Below are 25,198 nucleotides of genomic sequence, written 5' to 3'. Positions count from 1 at the left end.
CATAAATTTAGGTTATATATGCTTAGAGGCACATTTTTTGTAATTACTCTGCAAATTTTACATTTCGGCACCAGAGGGCAGCATTTTGCCAGTTGGTATGTTGCTGCTGTTCTTTTAATTTCTGATATTTCTTTTTTAGCCCTACCTCATGTTTCCACAAGGATTTTCCCGTTTGCAGGCCACCATTGTAACTAACAGCTGATGTGTTTAATGACCCGCCTGGTTAAACAGGTTAAATCAGTATTACAGGAAAGTACTTCACTTGATGTCTTTTTAGTGAAAAACACAGTTTTTGCTTGTTATATCATGTTTATTTGCCTACAACATGAGCATTACACACACTGAGCATCATGCCGTGTGAGTATAGTGGAGAAGGCTCAATTATGTAACCGTATATACATCAGCTGAACCCCACTGCAGCACCAGAGAGAGGCAGGGAGACACGCAGCGCGTGAACCGGTCCTCCCTTCATCTATTTTTACCTCCTCTGTCAGGCGAAGAGCCTCTGCACCCCATCCTCATCCCTCCATCCATCTCCTTCTTTTTAATTAACCCTCCTCTTCCTCTCCCCATCTCCCTTCTGAGTCATCTCCCTCCCCTCCTCCCTCTGACACACACTCGCACATATATATCACCCCCTCCTTCTCTCCTCTTCTCTTCCTCCTCCCCTCCTGTTTCTCTCTCTCTCTCTCTCATCGCTCTGCCTCTCCAGTATTTTCTCAGTCGCCGTAAAAGGCAGAACTCACACACACACACACACACAAACACACACACCGGCATCAGGTAAAGGCAGGAAATCCTCTCTTCCTCTTTGCATCTTTGTGTTTCTGCATCATTGTGCGTGTGTGTTTTTTCTGTGTGCTGCATGGCGGATGCAGGAGGTTGTGCATGAGAATGAGATGCTTCAGTTTTAGGTCTTACTGCATGTGTGTGTGAGAGATCGTAGTGAGAGATCGTGTGTGTAAGACCGGAAGTCATACATGTGTGTGCATGTACTGAAAGATGTGTGTAAGTGTCAGTTTTAGATGTGTGTCTAAATGTTGCATCGTTGTGGCTTTTAAAAATGTGTGTGTGCGTAGACAGGAGGAAGGAAATGATGTGTATGTCTGTGTGTGTTTTGGCAACATGCACATTATGTGTGTGAACAAGCTCTTGCAGTCAAGAACGCGTTGGTTTGATGTCTTGTGGCAGCTTGTGTGTGTGTGTGTGTGTGTGTGTGTGTGTGTGTGAGAGAGCTGCAGTTTTAGATGCTAATTTGTGGTTTATTTATGTGTGTCATCGCTTTTTGTGTGTGTGAGCTGGTTTGTGAGAGGAGGAGGGTTAAAGCTTTCAATTGTCATTATGAAGTGTAAGTGTGTGTGTGTGTGTTTGCTAGATGTGTTATGACAAACCATCCAACAGAAAATGTGTGTGTGTGTGTTTGCTGCCTGCATTTCCTTTGGTTTCTTGTAAAATGGCTGTCAAGTGTATTGCGTGTGTATTTGGTCATGTGAGTCTTGGCTGCAGGAATGCTATGTGTGTGTTTGTGTATTATCCTGCAGTCAATTACGGTTGAGTCCTTGGGACATCAAGCGTGTATGTGTTTGATCGAGAGGCACAAATGTGTGTGTGTGTTTGTATGTGTTTGTGTGTCAGAGAGGTACAGCCTTCAATATGCAGGTCCCGTGTGTGTGTGTGTGTTTGTGTGTGTGTGTGTGTGTGTGTGTGTGTGTGTTAGTGCTTGGGCAGCAGTGCATTTATGAGTGGGGGTTGACTGAAACAACAAATATTATTTAATAAATAAAGTGCAGCGGTGAAAATTGGTATGACATGAGATAACTTATCTTGTCCTACATTCAGCTTTTACAGCAGGAATCATTTGTTAATCATTCCAGGAATGCATCCTCCAGGGAAAAAAGTAACAAACAATAACTGAAAAAAGGAAAATTAAGGGTTTTGAAAGTGTTTGCAGACTAGTGAAATGAATACGGGCGAGCTGGTGGTGCATGCTGGCTTAAATGGCCTTAGGTGTGGATGTGAGGTCTCCGTGTGTGATGGACTGGTGATCTATTCAGGGTGTGTCTCACCTCTTACTGTATGAAAGCTGGGATAAGCTCCAGCAACGCTTGTCTGTAAACTATAAAAGCGGTGAAGAAAATGGATGGATGAAATATATATGATTAAAAACATATTGAGATATAGCTTTTAATTGATTTGAAGCTGTGATAGATGTTTATTTTTTGCTGTTTGCACGTCACATTTCAAAAGAGATGAATGTATCGTGCATTTGTCTTACTACAGCTGGTTGTTTTTCATCCTTTAACCAGCGAACATCTCAGAAAGAAAGAACCTCTATCTCGTGCGTTTGAGCTTCCAGCATGAGCACCGTCCTGACGAGTTTATGGTCCCATCTTAAGTCAATAGTTTTAACGCTGACTGAATACAACATGAGGCCTGTTTTGTATATTTCAGTCCCAATTAGAGCCAAGGAGGACTGAGGGTAAGCTTTACTGTGTGACTGATTAGTTGCTAGCCTACGCAGTGTCCATCGATTTCATGGTCAGCTCCATGACAGCTAGTTTTAAAAAGCTGACATGGCTCAGCTTCGGGCTTCACAGCGGGACTTCAGAAACCAGTGGGAGACGCCATGGTTGCTTTGTAAATCTTATATTTACTGTCTGTGCATATAATGGCTTCGAGGCCTTTGTGTGATTGCACTTTGAAGTCTGTGACTCCCTGAGTTGAGTCTCCAGGTTCAGAGGTTTCATTGATAAAGAAACAAGGATTCTTGGGATTGTCACACCGGGAAATAGACTCTATGACGCTCTGCCATATTTACTTATATATCCGATAAGAGCACAGGTCAAGTGAGAGGAAGCATCATTTTCTCATAGACTTCTATAGAGCCAGACATCTTTTTTTGAAACCACAGGATTTACCAGCTTCTGTGCTGACTTCACTTTGCAGACAGAGAAGCTACGTCAGTCTTTGTCTACAGTCTAAGCACCATCAGCTGTTCCTTTCAAAGAGCCAAGGGTTAAGAGTAGCACATTAGTCAGTTTGGTAAATTGGCACATTTACAAAAATGTTGTTTAATATGTTTTGTAATTTTAGACTGAATGAATAAAAATGCATCCATCCATCTCAAAGGTATAGCATCTGTTTACACACTATAGTGACTCAACTTCGCTTAAGGGAGAAGAGGCACGATTCTGTAACATGAATCATTAAGACTTCGTTTCTCATGTCTAATCCTGGAATAAATAAATCTTCCAGTTGAGCTCGTCACTGAATTTTTCTTTTAATCCGTGACTGTGCTTTAGCCATGATTGGGAAACAGGCTGCAAATATTAGAAAGAAGATGGCTCAAGAGTTAAAGAACCAATGCTTATGGTCAGAGTGGATCTGAGATAAGTGAATAGAAGTCATATTGCGCGATGATCTGTGTGTCTCAGGGAGACTGGTTGTTACTGTAAAAGTTCTCACAATTTCAGGATGGATGGAATATTTATCATTGCACATATACAGCTGTACGAATAAATATTAAGAAACTTAATGTCAAACCAATCTGGATGCAGATATCCGTCTGGATTCAGGGACTCCAGCTTTGCTTGGTGGGGGTGATTTCTTGCCAAAATGTGTTTGTGAGATTCTACAATCAATTAGCCCTTACTGTGTGTGTTTTCTGTCTGATGCTTTTTAATATGGCAGCACTGAAAAAAACCCAACATGTCTCTGATTTCTTGGAAAATGGCTGTACAGAGCGTGTGTGTGTGTTTTGGCAGCAGGAGTCAAATGTGTGTGCGTTTGTGTTTGATCCGACGCTTGATTGTGTTGTGCTCTGGTGTATCAGCAGCGCGTGTTCAGTTTCTGCATTTCTGGCTGCCTGCTGTGACGTGTGGGTGGACGTTAAGTGTGCGCGAGTACCTGCGATAATCGCCAGCTGAAGCTACATGTGTGTAAACGTCGACACATTATCAGCATTACATACAGTATGTGTGAGACTGCTTCACTTCCCAAGTGTGTGCCATAATCAGCCTTCTGTTCCCTGCCTACCTCCTCCTCCTCCCCCTCCCCTTCATCCCTCCATCTCCCCTCTGTTCTCCAGCCAAACACAGTCATTTAATTATTTATCTCTGCCTCTTTTCTCCTCTTTTTATCTCTCTCTATCGCTCTCTCGCCCTCCCTCATTTCCACTCACTCTCCATTTTGTCCTTCATCACTCCCTCCCTCTCTCCTTCCTCCTGGCCATTCCCTATGTCTCTCTCTCTTTTTGTTTGCATATATTTAAAGCCACATTTTAGCACTTGTTCCTCTGTCTTTGCCTTTTTCTCTCCTTCTACGGCTGCATTCATTTGTTTTGTTTACGTATTATTTATGAAAATAAATGAACTGAAAGTATTAAAAGATAGACTGTAATTAATCAGGATTTTCACTCACAGGATTAAATACTGACCTTTGCATCTGTTTGCTCTTTGCTGTATATAAAAGATGGCAGCATGCATTGCAACACCCAGTAATTTGTGCACTCCTGTTTTAAAGCTTTGAGTTGGACATTTTGTCGCCTTGTGTTTTGGTGCCAGAATGAGTGATCCTAATTGGTTGAGAGGGCAGACAGCTACATTACTAGCTAATGCTAGCTAGCTTGGTTTGCACCCATAGACTATAGACTATATATAAAAAAGATGGATGCTGCCAACCTGCATTCTTTGTATAGATGTCTGCTGGGATACAGACCGTGGTGTTTTCCAGATAACATCATGGTTTCAGTGACTAATTTGATCTTAAAGTTCATTTAGAAAATTATGCTTACTATTAGTCTAGAAGGGAGATGAACAGGGGGATGTTTACCGTGTGACTGACAAGGCATTAACCAATAAGTGAGCAGCGTGCACAACCAGATGTTGTCCAGTTCCAAACCACTTAGCTGAGACTTTATAGCGGGACTTCTTTAACTCCTGGGTGATGTCATGGTGACTACATCCATTTATTATATACAGTCTATGCCATGTGTCTGTCTATGAGTCATATAAAACAGCTAGAGACCAAAACCATTGTAAACATGTTTATTTTTGCTGTAAAGATGAACAAGTTGAACACTGTAACATTGGAGTCTATGAGGACTGACTCTTTTTGGAACCAGCCTCCAGTGGCCACCAGGGGACCTGCAGTTTTTGGCACTTAAGCGCTGCCTTTATTTCTCAGCCTTGGTGTGTGCCATTTGATTAAAATAAAATCTATACGGGCACATAGAGTAAGAGGGAAGGAAACAGATGGTAACGTTTGCCACATTAGCCATGCACCGTGCAATAACTAATGCTGCTGTGAAGTGGGAAATACCATCAAAGTCCTCAGCTCCTCAGCTGCAAGCAGTGCAGGAAGAACATTAGTTACGTTAGGCTTTGGGTTGTGGAGCATTTTGAGCACCATTAAATTAGATTATTGTTCATTTATGCAGTCTGAGGGCTTTCAAATGGGAATTTACAGCTTTTTTTAGAGCTTCAAAATGAGATATATCTTAGGTACAGAAAGTAGATCTGGTTGCTTTAAATATTTTGTGAGTTTATGAAGAATTTGAGGGTAAAATGGGTATGTGGTGTTCTTTTTATAGGCTGTATCCTTCCTCTCGCTCATTCGCTCCTTCTCTTCTGATAATTTTCATCACATCTGTCTTGCTCTTTTTCTCTTGATCCTTTTGTCCCTCCAGCCACATATAGAGAAACACAGAGTTGATGTTTTTCTACTTGTTTCCTTTCCTTGTGTGCCCTCATCTCCCTCTTCCTCGTTCACTCCCTCTCTGACTCGCCCTCTTTTGGTACATTTTCTGCTGAGCACTGCAGTCTCTGGTAGGTGTGGTGTGTTCATGGGTGTCCTGCCTCTCTGCTGCTGTTGCTGTAGAGCTTACGTAATACACAGCAACGTGCCCAAACAGCACCGGGCGAGATGGAGAGAGAACAAGAGAGAGGAGAGAAAAGAGGGATGGAAATGAGGGTAATGAGATAATCTCATTGACGTAGTGACAGATCAGGAAGCAAGAACATGTGTGTGGATATGAGATTGCTGCATGCAGATAGTAGTGATATTAATGCACAGCTTACATTCAAATGTTTTTATATTAAAAGAATGCATCGCCTCAGAGTATGAAACATAAACATGATTAGGTTTCTTGATGCATTAAGATACAAGTCTGTTTTCATTTGCACGCTGTAGGAGGCAATACAACAGTTTTTCTCTGTGTAAAATGAGTGAAACCATGACTGGGAGGCCACACAGCAGATGACGCAAGACCTATATATCTGCAAGGCCCTTGAACAGTCCTGACACAATAATGCTATAATTAAATCCCCAGGCAGTCACTCGGTCGCCTTAGGAAACCAAGTTTTACCTCATGAAACTATAACAGTTTAGATGAAAACTGGAAATTGCGGGGTTTCTGAGAGGTATCTCATGCGCTGCTGCCCAGGGAGGAACTGTTTGGAAAAGTCTGCAGTACGGCAGGGTGGGGCTCCAAAGCAGCACCAAAACTTTAAAAAAATAAATAATTAAACCACCCACACATCCCGAGTGAGCTGATGCTTCAGTATGCTGGTGGAACCTTACTGTATCTGCTTTCTCTTCTACTGAGCACCGTTTATACACTTTACTCATTTTGCTGACACTTTTGTCTCCCGTGACTTACGAGTGTAAGAACTGAATGAGCATAAATTTTCATAAATGCCATAATAAACGAATGGTGAGGGGAAAATGGGTGGAAATAATGTCCCTGAGCTGCGCAGAGGAATCGTGATAGAGCAGTGCTGAGCGAAGGAGTCAGAGGACAGAGGAGTAATGTGACTTTGCGTTGGGTTAAAAGGAACACACGAGGGAATTCGTGTACCTGGTGGAAGAGAAAAAAAGGTGACACCTGGAATAAAAAAAAGAACCAAACGCTGTCTGATGTTTGCAGGAAGGATTCACATAAACAAAAAGTGTTTGCATTCAGGATGTGAGTCAGATAAATACCGGGGGAAATAACAGAGGAAGAAGACAGATAACACAAGGACATAAGTTATATAGAAAAATGGAAAAATGTGACACAAATGACTTTTTAAAATGTGCTCCCACAGGAACACCGGCGGGGTAACTCGACAATAAAACGAATGAAGACAGACCGTCTTTATTTATTTCATGCAGCTCATTTTTCTGTTTATGTTTCCACAGTTAGAAGATTTGGTCTCATATTACATGTTAAGTATTATATTAAATCTCACTCTTTAGTTTATGACCTGTTAAAAAGAGGTTAACCAATGAGTTCAGAACATATCGTGTAGATGAACTCATAATTAAAATAATCATTAGTTGCTGCCATCATTTCATATAATTATCTACCACCAAACTTAACAGCAGGACTTTGTTTCTTTGGTTGTTTGTTTATTTGTTTGGTTGATGTTGAATCCTTAATATCAGCATTTTAAACACCTCTGTGTTTTTTCTTCTGGAGCCAGAAGTGACCATATTTGGACAAAAGGGTGAACTGCTAACTCATCAACCAAGTCTAGCTACATCCAATACCTGTGCACTCACCTGCTAACTAAGTACCAGTCCTACAAAACACAACAATCTGACATAAAGTGAAGCACAAACCTTTTCAGACAGGATTTATCTGCAGTTAGAGGCTGCCTGTGTTTGTGCTGATCGATGAAAGTGGCCATGATCCTAACAACGATGACTTTAAAAGCATTTATCGGACTAGGCTCTAATCATATTATTTTTCATGTCTGAGCTTGTCTGTTTGACCTGTTGCTGTAGTTTTACAAAATTACTGGCAGCTGTAAACCTTTTACAGTAAAGCAAATGCAAATTTTCTTTGCATCATTTCTAGTGACGTTACTCTAAATGACATTTACGGCCAAACCTTCCCTTGCTGTAAATGTCATGGAATTGGAGTAGTGAAGACGTACTTTCATGAGACAATATTTTCCCACAATTCTTTGCCATTATGATTTACATTCAAATTACTGTCTATAGCGATGGCAGTATCATAATATTCAAACAGCAGAAATGAGCTACAGTGTGGAGTGTGTACAGTCTTGGAGCCAACTTTAGGTGAATTGTTTTTAATTTGCATTTTTTAACCCCAACTTTTTTTGAAAAGTACTTTTATCCCAGATCATACTCTCTGAAGCATATTTAAATCTTAATATGACCACAATTTACACCACAATCATCACATTGTGTTAACTAAGACTTAAAAATAGTGTGATATTAGACTCAAGATTTCAGAGGAAGTTGCACTCTGCTGGTCTTTAGGCCTGAAAGCTTCTTCCATATTTTAGAGATAGAAAAATAAAGTGACATACCCTTTGTTGTGCATTCATGCAACGTGGAGCTGATTTATCATTATTGTGAATCACTTGAACTTCTAAAACAATGTTGCCATACCTTATTTATACTTCTGTAACCAAAGAAGATGCACTGTACAGAGATATGAGGACGAGCCTTCCTCCGAGCTTCCACGTTTCTGTCAGTGCATCTGAAGAAGACAGCCTCGGCGCCAGGTTTCTGCAAGCTAGCTGCGAGCCAGATTTAGCTCACAGATCAATAAAGTATTCATACAGTACGGAGAGATGAGGACGGCATAAAAAGCCCCTTTTTGATGTATCGCTGCAGTTACAGTGCTGAGTGCCTGGACTGTCAATGAGAAGGAAGAGGGGAAACACCCACGGAGGAGAATAGAATTAATGAAAGCTTCAAATGCTCTTGAGGTTATGGCAATAATGTCACAGTGGTACAGAAATTAAAAATTCAACATCAAAGTGATGGAATACATTTTTAATCTTGTGCTGTGGAGTTCAGTCTCTCTGGCTGAGAAACAGAATTTGAATGCTTTAAGTTAGTTAAGAGTACACGTGAGAATGAAATGCCAGTGAAAGAGGCTCTCTTGGTTCTTCGTGAGACATCTTTGACTTTCGTGTTTTTAAAAGCAGATATTTAAATTATCTTAATTGTATTCTAACATTTGCTCGACTAAAGGAAACCTCCTCCTCTCTGATTTGCACGAAAAGTCACAAAACTCTCGCCTCCATCTAGTTCAGAGTGCAGCAGCTCTGCTTCTTTCTGGTTTTAGCAGATGGTATCACATCACCACAATCCTGGCTTCTCTCCACTGGCTCGAAAATGGGTTTGAAAATTGAAAAGATCGTTTTCAAAGCATGTCTGTGTCTAGGTCTAACTTATCCATAACAGAGTTAACATAAAAAACAAAAAGAACCATGAGGTGTAAAAGTAATACTGACAGCTGGTAAAGGAGCGTTAATGCTTCCTTTATTACCTCCTTTAGCAGAGGATACACCGGACCATCCTTTATGAAAGGAAAGGAGATAATGTCGCCCCGCAGTTGATGGCAACGCACCATCACTTCAAACAACATGAATGACAAGCAGTGCACATCATGTAAATGTTAATTATAAGTGTGCTTTCCATTGTCTGCCATAAGCTGCTGATATGTTTTGAACCTCAACAACAGGCTGTTAAACCCACGGCTGAACTCTGAGCATCACACTGTGGTGATAAAATCTGCTTCTCTATTTAGTGTTACTTTAGTTGTTGCTTTATTGGCAGATTTAGGATTTATAAACGCCATGACAACAATCATCAATCATCAGCGTGAAGGTTGACCTCTCAATTCAGATTCAAGTAAAAGCACCAAAAAAGCAAATAAACAAACCAACAAAACAATCATTTTAATTTATCAAAAGTTAAATGCCAAGAGTGCTTGTAGCCTTTAGCACATAGCATCTGGACCAGTATAACATACTGCATAGGCACATTCTGAGCAATAGTCCAATCACTCTCTCCTTCTGTATCTAATGCACATAACCACTTTTAGCATGCATGAATTTAGGAACAGCATTAGTGTTCAAATGCTTTTTTTTCGTTTTTTAATTCTTGTAACTAAACAGAACAAAGGTCCAGAAACAAGCAGAAGAAAAGTGTTGGCTGCAGTGGCCTATTTAGAAGAATACTCGTGTAGTCAAGATCCTTTTTTCTTTAAGTGTCAGGTTGCCCACAGAGGAGCATCCTTCCTGCATTAGCACTGAAAGATTTTCCGAGATCTCTCTCCTGGGATACAAGAAGCAGCAGTAAACAGCAGCAGTAGAAGCCTAAAAAAGCTTTGCCAAGGTCAGACTGATGGCTAAAACCCCTGCTCAAAACCTTTTCTCTAGTTTCTTTATTGAAAGAGACAAAAGTTTTAAAAGTATGTTAACTTAAATAGATCAGTGATCAGAAGGGTTATGGTTGAAGGATTGAAGGCAACATGATTTAAACTGTTTTACTTCGATCTCTTTTATGTATTAATGTACATGGTATGCATGTGTTTAACTATCGGGAGTCTTACTGTGTGAACTGCATTTATACAAACACAGCCATTAAGTATTCATTATATAACATGATACAGAAAAATACACAAACGTAAGGATGACTGTAAGAAAGGAAAGAAGTAATACCCTATGCAGTAGTACCAGTGTTAGTTTGATTACAACATAGGTTCATTTTCCACTTTATATATTTGTTCTTGGACTCTAATAAAGTAGCTTTGCATGATTCCAAGATCAAAATAATCCTTTTTTGATTTATACTGGACCTCAGTACATCTTTTCATTTCATTTCAGTTAGCTCCTCACCTTTAAACAAGCTCTCCTCTGATTGGCTGCCCCTCATAAACAACAAATTTAAACAGCAGGTGGGTGGAGCTTCTCTGCTCAAGCTACATGACAAAGATCACCATATTAGCGATATCACCTTCTACAACTTTTGGCTCACAGAGATTAGTTGTACATACACTGACTTAATTATTTAAAACTTTGTCCAAGTTTAATATGAACATCTGCCAGAAATTCATAATGTGAGGAATAAACTGATAGTAAAACATTTCAAACAGGTTGAAGCCCAGTGATTATAGCACCTATCCTCAGAGTTGTACTATTTAGCAAATGTTATTAAAGAAATATAGCATTTGTTGGGAACTTTCTCGGTAGTAAATTAACAGATTTTTGGTGCCGTGGAGAACATTCCTGTCTGCAGGAGGCTGTGTGCAGGAGTAAGACAAAATAACAGTGTTTTCAAAGCAACAAAGGAAGCTGTCAGCCAGCACAACAGAGAGGGAGAGAAATCAGCGTGGCTCCGCGAAGAAAGAAAAAATAAGATCTATCAGGCTTTGATTCACAGTACTTGTTTGTATGATCAATGCCTCGCTAGTTTTGTTGACAATGAGAAAAATATAGAACATCACCACGAAACCAGAATAAATCAGCAGATTCCAGTCTGGATAAAAGCAGCGACGAACTGATGCATTATTTAAAACTCCTCTCTCCCCTACTGAAGTTTTTCTTTTTGCTGCTTCCAGAAACAGAAAAGTAACTGCAGTGTGTGTGTGTGTGTGTGTGTGTGTGTGTGCGTCAGAGAGAGAGAGAGAGAGAGAGAGAGAGAGAGTCAGACAATGCACTCCTCTGTCGTGAGCTTTGATTTCTGCATTGATGTTGTTCGCCGTCTCCCCTGGCAGGCAGTCGTGTGTTTGTGTTCACTGTAAAAATAGATCTTTTCATCCAGGAGCTGAAGTTTTCTGTGTTTCATCTCCTTGGTGCAGTTAAGGTGAAGTTATAAGTTAAAACACTAAACGGTGGGCTGTTCTTCTTTTCTGTGTCTTTCAGGATGTCGATCGTCAGCATAGTTGCCAGGGAGATCTTGGACTCCCGTGGAAACCCCACTGTTGAAGTGGACCTCCGCACAGAAAAAGGTGACCGCTAAAGAGCTTGTCTGAAAATGTCGCAGGAAGAAAATAACACAATCTTTACCACCTGGAAAGCAGCTCACACTTACCGTGCCAGAAAGCTAAAAAAAAAAAGCAGCTGTTTGGGACATAAATCACCTTCAGCTGACCTCTAAAATGAAGCTAAACAACTACAGGGATCATTAAGAAATGACACAAGGCATAGGGATAACAGTCTGAGATGAAGATTTGTCTAATATCTATCACATCAACACGTTAATTCTTTCTCTCTTTATTCGTCTTCTAGGTCTGTTCAGGGCTGCGGTGCCCAGCGGAGCATCCACAGGGATCTATGAGGCTCTGGAGCTCCGAGATGGAGACAAGAGTCGCTACAAGGGCAAAGGTATGAAGATGCATCAGCTGAGCTTGCACAGATTGGTACATTTGATGAGAACTTAAAGCTGCATTCAGTATTTATGACCACAAGAGGGCAAACGATGAAGAGATCATTGACTAACAGAAGCAGAGTGCTGTATTCAGTGAACAGTGCTGCATTTATATGATAACAAACACTGAGAGTTTCACTCCACATTTTATAAAAAGCCTACAAAACAAAATAAAAATATAATATAGATAATATAGATTTTTATTAAAGCACTTAAGAAGAAATAAGCCAGATGGTTGACAATGAGAAAAATATAGAACATTCAGAGACCTTTAAAGTATAAATGACAGTTTTCTAGAAAGTTTCTTTAATTCAGGGTTTGTGACGCTGATAAAATCTTTGGCCTGTGGACGCATTTCTCTCACAAATAGTTTTGCAGTGTAGATGTTTGGACATCTTATTTTTATTCATGATATGACAGTAAAATGCCACAAAAGTCTTGATAAAGCCGTTTTAAATTTGTCTAACAAATCATTCTTACTGCTGACGAACCCCGAATGACCCTTTTCAGTGACTTTAAAACAGCCATTAAGGCTACAGTACTCGCCTAACCCTCAAACAAATGAATCCACAATAAATTTCACCCTACAGTTAGCTGCAAAAGCAGTCAGTGCTGATAGGAAAATATTTCCACAAGTAATTTGGAAGAACAAAAATTGATTAAACTGTGCTCTGTCTTCACTACAATTTAACATTAATTATTATGGATAATTTATGTGTTCACCTCACGTTTTTGTGACGCTGTGCATCTGATTTCCTTCTTTGTCACTTTAGGTGTTTTGAAGGCAGTTGGGCACATCAACGATACTCTGGCTCCAGCCCTTTTAGCCTCTGTAAGTCCTCAAATCACTTATATATTATAGAATATACCTACTAAGATGTTAGCCTTATTTTCTGTTATGTACTGGCATTTATATAGTAGTTTCTTAATCTAACTGACCGCTCAAAACACTTATTGGCTACAAGCACTCTGTGATCCCTGTGAGCTGAAACAACAGCTGCAAACATCTGCATTAAAGCACATATTTCTGCTCTTTTCCCATTATGATGGGAATGATGGTCATCTCAGACACAGATGCCCCGCCCACATCCCGGTAAAACCTATTTATGAGCAGCAGCCAATCAGACAAAAGTTGGCTTAAAAGAAGGGAGAAAATAGCCAAAACAGTCAAACAGCTTGTTTCAGACAGAAGATGAACTAAAGGGCTGTTATATGATAAATAATGATTATTGTGACCTTTTGATCACACTAAGCTGCTTTAGTTGGAAATAATGGAGCTGGAAATAAATATAATAGGTTCCCTTTAAAGGGAAATTTAATTACCATTCTGAATGTCTTCTAATTAATCATTGTGTTGGGAGCCATGCATTAAAAACTGCACACATGTTTAGTGTGTCTCCTCATTTTATAGCCTTAAATAATTGGCTGTTTGAGTTATTGAGGCTGAAAATGTTAAGACTTAAAATGTGAATAATTGTCTTGGAACAAAAATTGTCATCAGATGACATACTGACTATTTAGTAACTCCAGAAGTGGATTTTATATGTGGTAAATGTTCCTAATATGTCATACTGGTGGAATGTTACGCTTTTTAAATAACAAAGGATGGTAGTTTAACTCCTGTGTCCCCCCAACGAGCCTACGTAATGAGTGTCTTATTTGTTCAGTCTAATGTGTAATAAAGATTTAAGAAGGAAGCTTTTACTGTGTATCTAATCCTGATCTTAATATTTCTACACACACATTGGAGGAATAGTGGGATTTAAATCAGTAAGCAGCACAATAAAGTCATGTGGTTTATGTATGCAGTAAAACTCTGAAGAGGAGGTCAATGACAGAAATCTGAATCCTTTGATTATTATTACAGACAAAAATTCAGATTTTTATTTCAGTCATTATTTATAATGTTTTGAATGTAACAAAAACATTAAAATTATAAATGTTGGCAAATAATGAATTTAAATGAAAAGAATTGCAGGTTATTCATAGAAAAGGTGAAAGTTGAAGCTTTAGTGTATTACACATGCACTATTTGAAAACATTTTCTAAATGGAAACTCTTTCATTGCTCAATGCTACTACTACTAATAACACAAACCTGTGTGACATCACTGGAACAGGTTTGCTTTATGTCAGTAAGTCTGCTAGAATGAATGATTTTACTCAAGGTTTAGCAATGACATTAAAGAAACTGAAAAGAGGGGATTTGTGGGAAAAAAGATCTCATGTCTTTTACATTTGCTGCAACTAAATGTATGTATGTAACATGTATGACCATAGACTATAATGCTTCAACATATGTGTATATCACCACTTATTTTTCTGCTTTTGTCTGCAGGGCATCAGCGTGGTGGAGCAGGAGCAGCTGGACAACATGATGATCGAGATGGACGGCACAGAAAACAAATGTGAGTTGAAACCCGACAGGAGCAAATCGAGATGACTAACAGCACATCATCAGAGTCTAGCAGCCAGCTGGAAATCTCCCCGTTCCTGCAGCTCAGCATCCACTCGTGTGAAGTCACACACATTTTAAAAAATGCTTTGCGCTGAAGGTTTGTCACAGAGCGCTTCGCAGAGCAACGAGAGGCATAAATACAGATTGAGCAAAGAGACTTGTGTTCCAAACAAGCTTTGGCACGATCAATGCAAACTCACATCCTTAATAAATACATGCAGTGCTCATTTATTATAATTTAAAATCATGTTTAGTAATCATTTCAGGCAGCAATGTAATCAGCCCTCAAAGTAATGTCGTTTGGGAGAAATGAATCTCAGCCAGCACGGAAACCTGTCAGACTAAACTGCAGCTGAATGTATCGGCTTTCTGTCCATGCAACAACAAACATGGTCATATCCAAAGAGTCAGCCGTGGCATTTCACTTTACTTTAGATTTTACAGTTACACAAATTTAAACTCATTTCTTAAATGTATGGTTAAAAAATAGTGAGATAAGATGTAAAAGATTACAACAAAAGATAAAAGAATTTAAAGCAATGACATATCAAGGAGTAATTTGTGTTTTTCAAAAGGATTCCAAAATGTAAACAAAATAAAAAAGAAAAATTATAACTAAATAGAATCTAATTTTAAATATGGAATATATATCAGTACTATCAGAAATGCTGAAGTTTGAGTTTTACTTTTAGCTCTTTAAAAATCATGTAAATTTGAATACTCACTATAAAATGTTGCAGTTACAGTCGTACTAAAGGTGACAGATACTTCTGCCGCTTCTGGATGCAGGCTTAATCCAGGAAAAATCCAGGGAAATGTCTGTAAATTGAATCTTACCTGCCAAACTTGGACATGCCAAAGATGATTTACATTAAACGTTATTTATTTAATGTTTAGCGAAGAAAACAGCATTAATCACCATAAAAAACCCACATCTACCTGTCTGTCAAAGTGGCCACGCCCCTATAATGTAGCCAGGTTGTAAACATGTTTTTTCTGCTATAAAATTTGACCTTTAACATAGAAGTCAACGGGAACTGAGATTAGAGGAACTGCAGGTTTTGGCACTTTAGCATTGTCCTAGATTTCCAGTTGGTTTCAAAATGTTACCAGAGACCAAACTAAATAAATTACTAAAAGTCCAAAGTTTCAAATCACCCAGAACTACAGTTCTTAAAACAGTTTTTCAGGGGAAGTGATATGACGTGGCACATACTTTGCCAGTAAAACTCGGACACTAGACACTGTGGATACTAACACCCATCACTTTCTCTATTATGACCTTTCAATCAGCTAAGTTTGGGGCCAACGCCATCCTGGGAGTGTCTCTAGCCATCTGTAAGGCTGGTGCAGCAGAGAAAGAAGTCCCCCTGTACCGCCACATAGCCGACCTGGCTGGAAACACAGAGCTGGTGCTGCCAGTTCCTGTAAGCCTCTAACTCACTGCAGAACACCTACAGTGCTGTGAAAACATTCACACGGCACCTTGTTGTTCAGTATGTCACTGAATGATATTTAAAATGCCATTTAATATCATTTTTCATATATTTAATGCTTCTGTTTACACCACATTTAAATACTTCTGCACACTGGCAAGAACCCTCAGTTTCTACTTTTACAAAGAGTCCTTTTGATTAGTTGCTATAGAAACACAGGGAGTGATCGATTTGAGGGTTAGAGTTCTTTGTAAAGTTCTTTAATGCTTTTTAAAGCCTTCTTTCTGACATTTTGTTTCCTTTTCCCTTCTTTTCTCTTCAGGCCTTTAATGTGATAAACGGAGGATCTCATGCAGGAAACAAACTGGCCATGCAGGAGTTCATGGTGCTGCCAGTTGGAGCTGAATCTTTCAAGTAGGAATTCACCTTTAAAACCATCGACTGTTCATAAAACTTTTTCTCGTTAAATCAATTTGCCTTGTTGTTTTTGAAACCACAGCTGGTGTTTCTCCTTGCCTCTGTATTCTTGCATCCTGTCACAATCCTTAACAGGTATCTCTTCTGTCTCTCAGGGAGGCGCTAAGGATAGGATCAGAGCTCTACCACACACTGAAAGGGGTCATTCAGGAGAAATACGGCCAAGATGCCACCAACGTTGGAGATGAGGGAGGATTTGCTCCCAACATCCTGGAGAACAGTGAGGGTGAGGAACAGAAAGCTCCTCTATAAACATCAAATTTCTCCAGTGATATTTAGAATAATTAACAATATGTTCGGGTCTGTTTACAGCAGCTTTTAAGCCACCTTCTTTAGTTCACAGACAGCGGGAAGAAGAGTTAACTGGAGTGGGAATCAGTAGATGGATCTAGGAAAGAAGCTTTGATTATGGAAAATTTCAGTAAACTTTATCTTTATTTGACTTCACTTGGTAAACAAAAAAATGTGAAATGGAATATTTACTGACATATAAGTTTAATACTACTTAATAGGTTTAGTCATCAGAAATCCTTTAGATGTTTTTCAACTCTAAGTACTGTCTGCAGCCTGAGAAGCTAACTCATATAGAAGACACATTTGAGCCTAATCTGGCCTACTTTCAGCACTTACAGCTCAGTTATAGTACTCACACCAGTTGTGGCCAAATATGGACAAACATACCTGAGATGTGACACATATAAAGTTGACCTGTGACTCAGCTGAGGCAGCCGATTCATCCTGAGTTAACGCTGTCAGTCAAAGCTAAATGTGGCCCATCTACGTGGACCACATTTGGGGCAAACATGCCTACCCGAGAAGCCTGAGGGCAAAAGATTCAGTCCATTTCTTATTTCATATTTCCCCTTGTCTCTTTCTTTGTTCTTCAGCTCTGGATCTGCTGCAGACAGCCATTGAAAAGGCTGGCTTCACGGAAAAGGTAGTAGTTGGGATGGACGTTGCCGCCTCAGAGTTTTACCGTGAGGGGAAGTACGACCTGGACTTCAAATCCCCACCAGATCCAGAGCGACACATCACTGCAGAGGAACTGGCTGACATCTACCAGGGCTTCGTCAACAGCTACCCAGGTTTGCTTATTTAAATTTGTACAAGAAACTCAACCAGTGTTTGGTTCAATGCAGTTCAGTCAGTGTCAAATGGTTAAAAAACTAGTTCTTGATCTAGTGATAAAATAAGTTAATGTGACATAAAGGCGACCTGCTTATTTCTTCAGTAGTGTTGCTGGACTGCAGAAACATGAGGTGCTTTCAAATCCAAGGTTGCTGACTCTATGAAACCCAAAGAAAAACGGCTTGGCCTTTTAGCTAGCTGACATTTTCAGCTGACTTAATGATTTGAACGCAGGACTTCAGGGCCAAATGCTTTTCTCTCCACCCTCCTTTACTCATCGGGACAGAGATAATTCAGCTTTTTCTCCATTAGTGGGTTACTTTCAGGCTCAGTAAAATTTCTGGGGTTTTTTGTCAGGGTACATTTAGGTAGATGTTATTTCCGCTTTATTATTTTCCCTAAAAGAGACTATTTCTAATACAGAAGAGTATTTATAAAACCCTTCAACAATGATAAAGACAATAAGGCCAACTAGATTTGGAGGATTTACAAGTATTACAGCTGATATGAAGTTTATAGAGAAGTGAGAGGGGACTACTACCAGTGTTAAACTCCCTGTTGCATCAGTCCATCTCCAGATGAGGCTGACTTTTCTGTCAATTGATAATGAGAAAGAAAACCTCTCTTCAGCTGCTGTTCTCAGCTTTACTGTTTAATGTCCACGCTATGACCTATTATATTTTTCCCCAATTTAGTAAGTAAGTAAGTGAAGTTTATTTATTAAGAGCTTTTCATAGGCAGGCAGTCACAAAGCGCTGTGCACAAAGATTAAAATAAAGAGAACGTTAAGTAACAATATAGACAATATACATAATACAAAGGGTTAAATGTAAAGAAAAATGTAAAGAAAATCTATCATATATAAACAGTTTCAGTGGCAGAAGCTCAAATGAAACGCTGTAAGACTTTTAAATGGCAAAATAAGTGAGTGTAGAAATAATCCCTGTGAGCCAAGCTCTGTATGATGTCACTGAGAGAGGATATGTAATCAGATCCATGCATTCATCCATCTTCTTCTATGAAGCCAGTCCCAATCCAAGCTGCCATGGGGCGAAGGGGAGACAAATAAGGGCTGTTTTGATTCCAAGATTATAAAGGAATGTTGTGTGTAACCCGTTGTGTCATGTGTCTCACTTCCTGTAGGGATTTTTTTTACTCTGTAACGGTCATCTGATCCGACCTGGAAAGACCTGTGATTGGCCAGAGTTGTCTCTATGTGATATACTTTGAAAAGTCTAAAAACAGAGTTCAGGGCAGCTGAAAGAGTTCTCTTTTATACCACTTAAATGATAACATCCTGAAATTGTCCAATAATTCCAAGGATTCATGTTGTGTTATTTGAAAAATTACATTATTGGTTATTATTATTAAATCACTAGTTAGCACTAGCACTCCTCCTACTGGTGAGTAAAAGACAAAAAGGTTAAGATTCATCTGCTCCTACAGTATTTACCTCTCTTTTCTCATTTCCAGTGGTGTCTATCGAGGACCCGTTTGACCAGGATGACTGGGAGGCCTGGTCCCGCCTGACGGCCCAGGTGGGGATCCAGGTTGTTGGGGATGACCTGACGGTGACCAACCCCAAGAGAATAGAGAAAGCTGCCGAGGAGCGAGCCTGCAACTGCCTGCTGCTCAAAGTGAACCAGATTGGCTCTGTCACCGAGGCCATACAGGCGTACGTCTGCTTTGTCAATGAGAAATCCCAGTGTGGACACAATTCACATTTTGGAAATAAAAACAAAGCCATTTAATAAATAAAAGAAGTTACAAATTCTTACATTTTGGGTATTTAAAGATCCATAAAGTCAAGTCGTCACTGACACAGTGTTGTCCTGAAGCTACAGAGTAACCCTTCACTCCTTCAGGCAGGTCCGTGACCTCGAAGCCTCGGATTGGCCGAACAGAGCTGTCAGTCTTAGCTGAGGTGACAGAGAGAGGCACAGCTGTCCAGCTGTGTCCACATACACACACATTGGATGTTGCACATCAGTCATTACCTGTCAGCCATGTTGGCCTTGTTCCATTTATGGCGGATAAATGAAGGACAGGAAGTGACAGAAGATGTTTAGGATGAAGTTCAGCTATCGGTCAAACAGACTGCTGACGCTGGTTGGCACTGCTGTGTATATGTTTCTGTATACTTGATGATAAATTTGTGAAGAGTGTGTGTACTCCAGTCTTGGATGTGTGTATCATCAATAACAGATTTACCAAACTGTCACTCAGGGTTATGAAGCCATCAGTCACAACAGTGTAGCTGGATTAGAGCAGGAGGGGAGGAGGGAGATTAAACGATAGAAACAGAGCTGATGACAGTAAAGGTGATGTATTACATCCATCACATGAAAAGCTTCCTGCATCGTTAATCTGATATATTAGCTACTTTTTTTATAGCTCACGCGAGCCCCGAGGGGGCAATACACTTTATGTCTTAATCTTCATGTTGTTAGCAGTTTAGCGTGCGAGATGAGCCACAGTTACAAATGAATTATATCAGATTAATTAACTTGTCCAATTAGCACAGCGCAGTTAATATATGCAACACAGTGTGGCATCAGTGTGTAGAGGGAAGGTGAACTATGTGCTCCCACGACCTTCAGTGCTGCCTTGTACTGTGCTGCAGTATTTAGCATCCAACCCTCTACAGTAGTCCACCTCAATAAAAACAGACTCTTAGTGGTGGTTTCTCTTTTGGAAATTAAGTTTTTAGGGGTTTTTTTCTTGTTGGATTTTAAGATTGAGAGAGAGCAGAGTTTTAGCCTTTCTTGTAGGAATAGCTAAAATTATGTTGTCTGTCGGCTTTGTATGTTCTTATCCTACGGTGTAGAAAGCTACCCAGTGAACATTTCAACACTGGGAAACTGCTGTCTGACTGTCTTTTGTAGCTTTCTAGTCTTGGTTGAAGTTTTGATGGCTTTGGAGATGTAACTTTGCTATCAGTTAGAGATCTTTCTTAGCAAAGGGAAGTTTGTCTATAGGAACAGTTTTATTATCATTTTATCAATTAGAAGAAAATAAAAAAATGACTAACAGAGTGCTTTGAAATAAACTTTGTCCTTCAGGTGTAAGCTGGCTCAGGCAAATGGTTGGGGTGTGATGGTCAGCCATCGCTCAGGAGAAACTGAGGATACCTTCATTGCTGACCTGGTGGTGGGACTCTGCACTGGACAGGTAGGTTTAGAAGCTGACACCAACGTTTAAGTCTCTCCTCCAAACCAAAGTCAATGTTATGACTGATGAAGAAATAAGTGTCAGGTCTTTGTCCTTGTAAGGATGTAAGAACCCACAATAAACCCTTTAAATCTTTTATCTGTGTTTCTCTTGTTGCCTTTAAACTGTCAGCAAACTAAAATATAAAATAATTATCAATTCTCCAGGCTTCTAAACACAAAAACACACATTTTATTTTATCTTTTGCAAATACAGTAACAATAACCAATTTAAATAATCTACTCTTATGACCTTCAGTTCTTTAGTATGACCTTTAGCCCATAAAATATTAGCATTGTGCTAATGCATGCTGATAATTACACAGCTGAAGTGCAGGTACACCACAATAGAAACTTCCATATTTGTAAGTAGAAGCTGGTTAGGGTGGCTGAATGATGCTATCTTCTAGCTAAACTTCTCATTCACTTCACTAAACTTACATTTTTGGACTACAGCTCCAAAACTGTCCAGCTTCATTCTGAACTATCATTCAAGTGTTTCCCTGTGAAGCCAGAAGTCCAGAGAGTTCTTGGTGTTATGTTTTAATATTCTGTTGGTCACCTGCAGGATCATGTTTATCTTACTGTTGCAGATTAAGACCGGCGCCCCCTGCAGATCTGAGCGGCTGGCCAAATACAACCAGCTCATGAGGTCAGTGTGCTGCTACAGAGAGCTCTCTCTCACAGTTGTTAAAGACATTTCAGCTTCTGCTCTGTGAAGATTTTTTTTACAGCTGACTTGATAACCTGCTTTGGTCCACAGATCGGCTGGTTTGAGTTGGGCTTCCTTCATAGTTTACTCATTTTTGACATTTTATGAAAACAAGACATTTTCTGTTAAAGAGTTTACTTTATATATTTAAAGTGAAAACTTTCTGAATCTAGACTTAAAATAACTCTAAAAACAGTCCTTTTCTTCAGTATTTACTCATAAATTCCTAATTGGTCCTCTGCCCTGTTGAGTGTTTATTAGCCCCTTTTTTTAGCTCCAGATCAGGCGGCAGCATTATAGCACAGCTCCTCAGGTGACTGCTCTGTCCTAGTGCTTACCATCAGAGAGCTAATTGACATGACAGGCGACAGGAGCGCTGGTGTCACCCCATGTGTCCAAGCCAGTCAGCAGCAGGGGAGGTGGGAGGAGGAGAGAGGAGGGAGGGAGATGGGATCGGCTCAGCAGTGTAATCCCATTGGACTGCTGAGGACCTGTTAAGGGTGCAGAGACTTATCGGGGGCATTAACGAGCGATAAACGCTAATCAGCGCAGTCGAGCGTGAACACACACATGTGAGAATCTGTTGTGCAGCAGGTAGATGCCGTAACGCAGCACATTAGCTTTTTAAAAATGGAAAAACTGAGTTGTGATTTGGAGGTTTCACATACATCCTGTTTTATTTTTTTATATGACCAAAGATCTTCTGATGTTGATTATTTTGCTTTTATATAAGGATATAAGTGGATTATTTTGCCACCAGCTGTGGTGTAACGTGGCAGCTTGTCGAATTTTTGTTGAAGTTTTTATGCAAAGCAAATTATAAGTCAGAAGGCTGTGCTGAACATGCAGATATTATTTTCAATAGATATGATCACATGTCCCCAGTGCAAAGAATATAAACTCTTCCTGGTTACAGGCTGACCTTATGAAGCAGAACAGAAATGATTTCCTTCAAAAACAATTAAAAAAATGTTGTTTTTGTTTTTGTCTTTCCTCCACTGTAGGATTGAGGAAGAGTTGGGCGACCAGGCTCGCTTTGCAGGCCATAACTTCAGGAACCCCAGCGCTCTGTGAAACTGACTGACGAATGACTTGCAAACACACACACACACACACACACACACACACACACACACACACACACGGAACGAGCCATGTACAAAGACAGATTACAGATAAGCAAAAGAAAAAGAAAATAGCTAAAAATACTTAAATGAATAAATTATGCACTGAACTTAAAGGTAGGGAGATGAAACCGTATGCACACACAAACACACACACACACACTGAGTGAGCAGATGCAACACGTGTAACGCACATGCAGGGGAATAACATAAAATCTGAATATTTATAAGCCAGACATGCACTGTTACTGTAGTTTTAAAGGAATAGTTTGTGTACAGCCAGAGGACAGATCTGCAAAAATAAAGATTAACATTGTAAACACAGAGAGAATAATATATCAGAAAACCAAGACTAATCCTCGCAACTGAAAGAGAACGATGCATTCGTAAGGAAAGCAGCAGTTTCAGGGATGGAGTGAGGCTAATAACTACACACTGTAAACACCTGAACACTTACACACTCTGCCATGTCACACTCTTACCTGGACACTCAAGTACCTGCACTCCTCCCACTTCTGTCCTCTTCTTTCTCTCTATTTTCGTCTCCTTGTTCTTCTTGTCGTGTCTGTCTCTCGGTTCCAGTTGCTCCCTTTTCTTCTCGCCCAGATGTGATTCTGATTATTTGTCCTTTGTCCATGCTTGAGCTCCTGACTCTTTCTCAGAGAAAAAGAAGATAAAATATCTGAACCCCGAGTCCCTTTGTTCCTTCGGTTCCTCCTGAATGTCTTTAGAATAGCTGTGATGAAAAAAGAAGAAAGAGAATTAAAAAAAACACATAAAGAGAACGCTTGTCATTGAAAATAATGTGAAAATATGTGAAATAAAAAAGATGGTAATTTACAATTTCAAACACAGCTGAAGGAGTTTTGTCATTTTGTGTCTGAATCTTTTTTCAGTGAAATGTCAGAATATGAGCATGTGGAGTTTTTTTGTATTTTTTTAGCTCGTTCAGCTCAACAGCCAATGAGATCTGCCAGGGTGAGGCATCTGTTGTCTGTCAGTCCGCAATTCACACAATTCACCACTTATTTTACAGTAAGCATGTAAGCAATGTAGTCAAACCTGCACACATTGATCACCTAATGGGTCATGACTCAAACTGTGCTCAAGATCAAAATCACATTTGTTGATATACTTGCAAAAGCTGTGAATTGTGATGGAATATGAGCTACTGCATCACTGACCTTCTGGTTTATAGGTCCCAGTTTAGTTTAGTAAAATAAGTTATGTATTTATGTTAAATAATCAGGCCCCATCTTATCTTAATGACCTTGTAGTACCATATCACCCTATTAGAGCACTTCGCTCTCGCTCTGCAGGCTTACTTGCTGTTCCTAGAGTATTTAAAAGTAGAATGGGAGGCAGAGCCTTCAGTTTTCAGGCCCCTCTTCTGTGGAACCAGCTTCCAGTTTGGATTCGGGAGACAGACACTATCTCTACTTTCAAGATTAGGCTTAAAACTTTCCTTTTTGCTAAAGCATATAGTTAGGGCTGGACCAGGTGACCCTGAATCCTCCCTTAGTTATGCTGCAATAGACGTAGGCTGCCGGGGATTCCCATGATGCATTGAGTTTTTCCCTTCCAGTCACCTTTCTCACTCACTATGTGCTAATAGACCTCTCTGCATCGAATCATATCTGTTATTAATCTCTGTCTCTCTTCCACAGCATGTCTTTCATCCTGTTTTCCTTCTTTCACCCCAACCGGTCGCAGCAGATGGCCGCCCCTCCCTGAGCCTGGTTCTGCCGGAGGTTTCTTCCTGTTAAAAGGGAGTTTTTCCTTCCCACTGTCGCCAAAGTGCTTGCTCATAGGGGGTCATATGATTGTTGGGTTTTTCTCTGTATTTATTATTGTGCTATCTACTGTACAATATAAAGCGCCTTGAGGCGACTTTTGTTGTGATTTGGCGCTATATAAATAAAATTGAATTGAATTGAATTGAATTGAATTTTGCTATTTAATGTAATAATATTTAAAACTGCAAACTGGCTTAAAACTATAGCAACTGCTTGGGGAACCTATAACCAACATACCTCAGACAGTACAGGAGACTTTTTGCAATTCAATAGAATTATGCCATTAATATGTGACTGAAGGACCAACGGTGTTCAGCCATTATTTGCAGTATTTTTTTGTCACTCCAGTTCCTCCATGTTTCTTCTGAGAGCTCAGTGTTATCCTCTGATGACGGCTGCTATCATCAAGTCATGAAGGGAGCTCCTGGATGGCAGTGCCTCCATCCACAGGGCTCACAGCAACTTAATGCATGTTGACATGTTCACGATGACCTGCTGAGCTCAATCTGAGCAGACTGGGGAAAAAAAGTTATTTAAGTGAACTGAAGCAATTTACCAGATTAAAACAGTTTTTTTTTTCAGGTTTTGTTGAATAGCGCATGTTCTTCTAAACATATTACACCAACAGGGTGAAGAAACAAGTGGCAGGAAAAGTACATTTCTCCCTGAAATATAATGTTTAATT

At 39.8% G+C, this 25,198-nt stretch overlaps 1 protein-coding gene across 1 annotated transcript; it reads left to right on the top strand.

Moving 5' to 3' along the window:
* The first annotated feature begins 630 nt into the window (after positions 1-630).
* Positions 631-23,571, top strand: LOC100696295 (gamma-enolase). The gene is made up of 13 exons (XM_003452688.5): positions 631-783; positions 11,670-11,755; positions 12,036-12,131; positions 12,948-13,006; positions 14,512-14,581; positions 15,925-16,058; positions 16,390-16,481; positions 16,640-16,770; positions 17,432-17,629; positions 19,146-19,347; positions 20,735-20,843; positions 21,475-21,533; positions 22,598-23,571. Exons 2-13 carry the CDS (start codon positions 11,671-11,673, stop codon positions 22,665-22,667), a joined length of 1,305 nt encoding a protein of 434 aa, XP_003452736.1. The 5' UTR covers positions 631-783; position 11,670; the 3' UTR covers positions 22,668-23,571.
* Positions 23,572-25,198: the final 1,627 nt, after the last annotated feature.

This window comes from Oreochromis niloticus, linkage group LG22, assembly GCF_001858045.2.
Source record: "Oreochromis niloticus isolate F11D_XX linkage group LG22, O_niloticus_UMD_NMBU, whole genome shotgun sequence".
Classification (NCBI taxonomy): domain Eukaryota; kingdom Metazoa; phylum Chordata; class Actinopteri; order Cichliformes; family Cichlidae; genus Oreochromis; species Oreochromis niloticus.
Note: the sequence above shows the minus strand (reverse complement) of the source record. Positions and strands in the feature narration are given on the sequence as shown.

Bases quoted from the DNA above. Each gene is read 5' to 3' on its own strand.
- LOC100696295 (XM_003452688.5), top strand. From the start codon at position 11,671: ATGTCGATCGTCAGCATAGTTGCCAGGGAGATCTTGGACTCCCGTGGA. The intron at 12,132-12,947 runs GTATGAAGATGC...TTGTCACTTTAG, and splicing joins GAGTCGCTACAAGGGCAAAG to GTGTTTTGAAGGCAGTTGGG. The intron at 17,630-19,145 runs GTTTGCTTATTT...TCTCATTTCCAG, and splicing joins CTTCGTCAACAGCTACCCAG to TGGTGTCTATCGAGGACCCG.